This window comes from Schistocerca nitens, chromosome 6 (genome assembly GCF_023898315.1).
Source record: "Schistocerca nitens isolate TAMUIC-IGC-003100 chromosome 6, iqSchNite1.1, whole genome shotgun sequence".
NCBI classification, from domain to species: domain Eukaryota; kingdom Metazoa; phylum Arthropoda; class Insecta; order Orthoptera; family Acrididae; genus Schistocerca; species Schistocerca nitens.
The window spans coordinates 66146433-66152432 of NC_064619.1; the positions used below are offsets into that span (position 1 = coordinate 66146433).

Below are 6000 nucleotides of genomic sequence, written 5' to 3' on the forward strand. Positions count from 1 at the left end.
GATTCTTTAATGATGCTGTCCCAGTATCTCAATGTTTGTGTTAAAATCTGGGCATCATTATATTTCATAGAATAGTTGCCTGTCTCAGTCTGGTGTGCCTTTGCTGCTCTTTGCACCCAATGTCAGTGGTCATGGTTGTCTGCCCAATGTATGCAATAACACATTCACATGGTACGTGGTAAATGCCTGGCTTCTTAGATGCAGATCATCCTTCACACACCCTGTCAGACCCTTAATCTTGGTGGGTGGATGGAATATGCTTTTAATTTTATGTTTGAGGAAAAATGAAATGAAATGATCATATGGCATTTATTGGCCGAGATATCCCCTTTCGGGTTCAGCCGCCGTACTGGAAGTCTTTTTAGTTACCGCAAATTTGGTGACTTGTGTGTCAATGATGTTGAAAATGATGATGAAGGACACACAAAACCCAATCCGCTGCCAGGAATTGAACCCAGGCTCCCTTGCATTGTAGGCAGTAATTCTACCACTGCATTATGTAGGAGGCAGAAATCGGCCCAACATATGGCAAATATGCAACCTTCTGCATTTCTTCTTGTATCTCTTCAGGAAACAGGACACAGTGTCTTTTGAACATCTCGAGAAGAGTATCCATTTTTGTAGAACACCGATTGTAGATGTTCTGTCTCCATTGCCAAATTATCAGGAGTTCTGAGCACACCACTTTTTTGTGCCAGGTGGTGGCAACTGCTGGCTTGCACATACAAGTCAGTGTGAGTGGGTTTGCAGTACACATTATGACTGAAGGTACCATCTGCCTTCCTTTTAACTAGTACATCTAGGAAAGGGAGTAGTCCATTTCCAGTTCCATGGTTAGGGTGATCCAAGAAAGCATCGAGCTTTTCCTTCCCATGGGGCCATATGACAAAGGTGTCATCCACATACCTAAAAAAGCATTTCAGTTGATCTGGGGCTGATGTAAGTGCCTCCTCTTCAAATCTTTCCATACTGAGATTGGCCACCACCAGTGAGAGACGGCTGCCCATTGCCACCCCTTCTGTTTGCTCATAGAAGTAACCCCCATTAAAGAAGTACGTCGAGGTCAATATGTGACTGAATAAGTCCAGGAGAGCACCACTGACCTTCTCTCCCATCAGCTGAAGAGGGAAACCACGTCTAAAGTGACCATAATGTCAGAGTCTGTGATCTGTAGCTGCCTAAGGCATTGTAGGAAATCCTCTGAGTTGCCAAGGTGATGGGCACACATCCCTACATATGGCAAAAGCGTTTTGTTATAGTGTTGAGCAGTGAGGTAGGTGGCTGCATCAATATTGCTAATTATTGGATGCAGAGGAACCCCTTCCTTGAGCACCCTAAACAGCCCATAAAGTCTGGGTGGTACTGGTGCTTTAGCCCTTAGTTGCTTAACGATCTTTTCTGGAAGGCTGGTTTCTTTAGATGAGCCCTGGTCTTCTTGACCACCTTGTCTGTGGGTCCCTTTCTACTGGTCTATATACCAGGTCATCCAGAAGTTGTCACACCTTACTGTCATAATCTGCCTTCTGTAGGACAACAGTAGTATTTCCCTTATCCGCCTTATCTGCTGGTAACATCACAATGCTGTCATATAGGTTTTTGAGGGCCAACCTCTCGTCACCAGGTGTTTGATTTGGGCACCTTGGTTTTAGTGAGTGCCTACACGACTCTCGTTAGACTTCTTCAGCCTCACTGGCAGGAAATTTCAGGGCGACCTGCTCCACTGCACTGACAAAGGCCACAAAAAGAACATTTCTGGGGATAACTGCAAAATTAAGACCCTTTCTCAATACTTTCAAGGTGGTCGTGTTGAATTCCTTCTCACACAGATTGACAAGCACGTGAGCATCCTTGTTCTGCTATGCCTTGTTGTTAAGACGTTCAAACATGGCTAGCTGACAGGACACTGATTTCTTCCTTGTGCACTCCACTAGGGCCCAGGACATGCCATCAACTGGGTCCCAGTCTTGTGTGGTTAGAGAATTTGCTTTAAAAAGGGGCCACACCAGCAACTCTCTGGACGTCACATCAGTTGGTGGCACATGTCACGTACTCTCTTCCTGACCAATGCTAAGCTTGTTTGATGTTTAATTCTGTCGGCCACTCTGGAATTGATGTGATGTTTAACTCTAACAGATACTGGAGCCATGTCCTCTTCTTGGCATCACAGTAGGAAACAGAGAGAACTGAGCAGTCTTCCCTTCCTTTGTCAAAGCTTGTCCAGCTTTCTAATATTCAGATACATTTCCTCCCCGTAGAGTCTTCTAATGTAATTCTTCAGGCTTTCCTGGTGAGGCATTGTCATGTTGCAGTTCATAGTAGCTTAATCTGTACATTGTATTAATAGCTACACTGTGTAGTGCTATTTGTGCTAATTCAGCTAATTTAATAGACATCTTAACATATACTTGATTACACTGATGCTCTCAAAGAAAACAGTTACCTACAATTGTAATTACAGAGTCTCCTTTACATAATATTACTACTTATCACTCAGTTATGTTCTCACCATTTCATAGGTGTCTGCTGTATGTCCTACATTCCAGTTTTCAAGTAATTTAAGAAAATTACACCTGAACAAAAAAAAGAGTAGGGGAATGATGAGAGTAGTTGGAGTTTATGGGGGGGGGGGGGGGGGGAGTATTTGCTTGATGTTTTGGTATTAATTTCAGCCAATGGTGTTAACACCAACTGCACTACTGTAGCTCAGTAACATTTTCTGTCAACAAAATAGTTTTCTCTCAGTGATCCAGAGTGAGTGCTGCTATATAACCTTTTAAAACTTTTGAAACAAGCTGATTAACAAAAAGCTATGTCAACTTACCTCATAACTGATGTTGGTTAAAATTCTCATGTACAGCACTCCTCCAAAAATTGTGCTGCCTCATGTTTTTATAAACTAACAAACCAATTACCCTTTGAAGCTATACATGTCTTTTCTTATTATTTTTCCAGCGGCGATTCCAGATGCCCTGCAAACAGAGTGCTCTAAATGTAGTGCTGTTCAGAAGAAACAAGCAGGCCGTGTCATGGCCTGGATCCTTGAGAACAAGCGCAATTACTGGGATGAACTTATTGCCAAGTATGACCCAGAAGGCAACTTCCGCAAAAAATATGGTTATGATGAGGATGATGATGAAGAGGAGAAGTAATATAAATACAAGTGGTGAAAGAGGAAAGGAAACACTCCAATCCATCACAGTTTGAAGATTCAAAAGGCCTTTTGAAGTAATAGAAAATTCCCATTCTTTTGTAAGAACATTGATACTTACCTTGTCAGGTGCAACAGTGCTTCTGATAAGAAACAATGATCCTTATAATTTTTCTCAGAAAGAATACTCATTGGCAAGAAAGTGATGAATTGTGTGCTAGGCTCCTAGAACTAAAAAAATCTAGTGTAATTAATTTTGTCGTGTAATGACATTCTTGGAGAGTTGTGGTGGTTGTGTGATACATAATGTTTATAGCATACTATAACTATCAGCCACAATTTGGATTTGGTTTACTTTATAGAAAAATACCATTACTGGTTCTGAATTTACACATTCATTCCCAAATGGCTTGGTTCCATTTATGCTTTTATCAAAACACAACACACTGCATTGCCTTTTATAAAGTGTAAATGATGAATGTGTAAATTTGAAACTAGTATAGTGCTCTTTCATTGTAAACAAAATTGAAACTGTGGCTAATTGCTGTGCTGTATGCTGTAAATATTCTATTAGAAGGTTGTCTGATAATGTAATGCTGGTTCTGAACATAAAATGATCTGTTGTGGAATATTACTGCATGACACTTACAGATCACAACACTATGCAGTTCTTTGTATTTTTTCTGTATTTACAGGATTAAAAGTTAACTAGGAATCTATGTAATTAGACATATCCTAATACAGTATATCAGTGACATAGGAGAGTAAAATTCTTTGAAAAATATGATGAGGTTGTGTAAAAGCTATTTAGGTTTACAGTTAAGGGAAATGACAGTACTGTGGCCATATTTGAAGAAGCTAAAGGTTAGCAATTAGTGTCCTTATTACTCTGAAATGGAAATGGCCAACTTTCTAAGGAAAAGACCATACATATACATAAATTTGAAAATCATTTTATTGTGGTAGTTCATACGAAAATAATGTATTCATGATTGGGATTTTTCTACAGTAAAAATACAAAATTCAGTTGATGTATGTCAGTTTTACACAGTGATAATACTATCCAGAACTGAAAAAAATCTATCCAATTCCCTTACAACTAGTCTAAATCACTTGATTTATAGAGGAATTAAGTACGTCAGGCATACGTTACAATCATTTATCTATTGTTCCAGAAAAGCATTTCATATTTATTACCTGTGAAGTGTTTAAATAATTACGTGTTTAAAAAGAAATTAGACATTTGTTTCAATGTACTGGTACTGGTATTCTTCCTATTATCATTTGTAACCCAGACTTTAAAAAATCCTACAAAGTTCCCTTTCAATCCAAAAGCATACACAGACTGCATCATCAGCTATCAAGTCTTCACCTCAAATATTTTGTACAGGCAGCTACAGGAAAGAAACTTGTAATGCTTCCGCCCTTTAACGGACGTACGTTAGCTGTATAAAGCCTGTACTGTAATAAGTTCACGGGCTTCACCTTATAGACAAGGATTTTAGTACATAAATTGACCGCGTGTACCTAATAGAAGCAAGATCGGACTTGTAATCAGTAAATAACTACAGTGATGTATCAAGCAAATGTATAGTATAACTGCGCGTTCGCATGGACAAGAAGTACACACAGTAGATGCTACCGTTAATTAATAATTCGGTCGCCAGCCTACTTAGGCAATGAGTGAGTTTTTCCTTGTACAACTGGGTGCATGTACAAGCATAGTAACCTGTAGTAATGATGCGTTATATGGCAAAGTTTGGAACCAGAAAAATCCACTGAACTAAAGCTTTCTCTTTTTGTACTAATTTGGACGAGCTAAATTCACACAACACCACACTGCAATGATTACTACGAACTGCATTTAGTATATTTTTAGTATATTAATCAGACTGAAATCGGGCATAGATTTCCCTAGAATAAGCAGTTTTGAAAGCACACATACAATGTCACTATTAAAATTGGAAAACAACACTAAGACACTTAGGATTAATATAGCACTTGACTTTACTGGTCAAATCTGATCAGCACATTTCAAGGTTTTAAAGAATGAACAAGAAAAGGGGGAGGGCCCTGAAACTGTTATGGTCGTTATACTGAAACTGTTAATTACTAAAAGTCAAATTAACACTCAAATTTCTCAATCAATGGATAACCAATCTTTTGTTTTACTTCTGAATAATTTAACTGTCATTAGTTCTGTCTCAAGTTAATTAAATAGCATCGATAACTCAATTCAAAAGACTATCTTTCAGTTTATTTATACTTCTACCAACATTTGCAATAGTTCACAGAACTATTGCATTTCTTTATAGCAAAAGTTTGATTGCTGATAATTCTCATTTGCACTAATTATAAACTTTCAGTTCAGGATACTCGGGTTGCACAATACGAGGTAAGGATCCTGTCTAGGTCAGTGATCAGGATAAGTCATGGCTAAAGCAATTCTGGTAAAATTCACGTTATTATTACACAATTAGAAACAGTTTCGACACTGGTCCACACATTTACACTTCTAAAGATGAAATAAAAGTTTGACCTGTGCAAGTCAGTGCGGCGGTTGGCGGGCAGCGAGGTTACGGGCAGCACAGCACACATACAAGCGCGGCTAAGGCTCACGTTACTTAGGCACTTTCCATCTTCTTAGCGTCGTAATCTTTCCAATATTGTGCCTCAGAATATAGCCATGCCAGGTAGTCGTCGGAATCGGTGTACCCGAGGCTCAATGTAATCCACTTTTCCTAGGTAGCCTCCTCGGTACAGTACTTGTTCCTCGGATCAATTTACCACTCCGACTCTTACTGTTGCTCGCCTCCGACTGACTTCTGTGCCCGTTGCGCCAAACCGCGCCC

At 39.4% G+C, this 6000-nt stretch overlaps 1 protein-coding gene across 1 annotated transcript in view; it reads left to right on the plus strand.

Moving 5' to 3' along the window:
- Nucleotides 1-4183, plus strand: part of LOC126262741 (ejaculatory bulb-specific protein 3-like) — a 50688-nt gene extending 46505 nt beyond the window's left edge. The window contains exon 3 of the mRNA XM_049959549.1: nt 2953-4183. Coding sequence (XP_049815506.1) covers nt 2953-3149 — 197 coding nt within the window. The 3' untranslated portion in view covers nt 3150-4183. The remainder of the gene's footprint in view (nt 1-2952) is intronic.
- Nucleotides 4184-6000: the final 1817 nt, after the last annotated feature.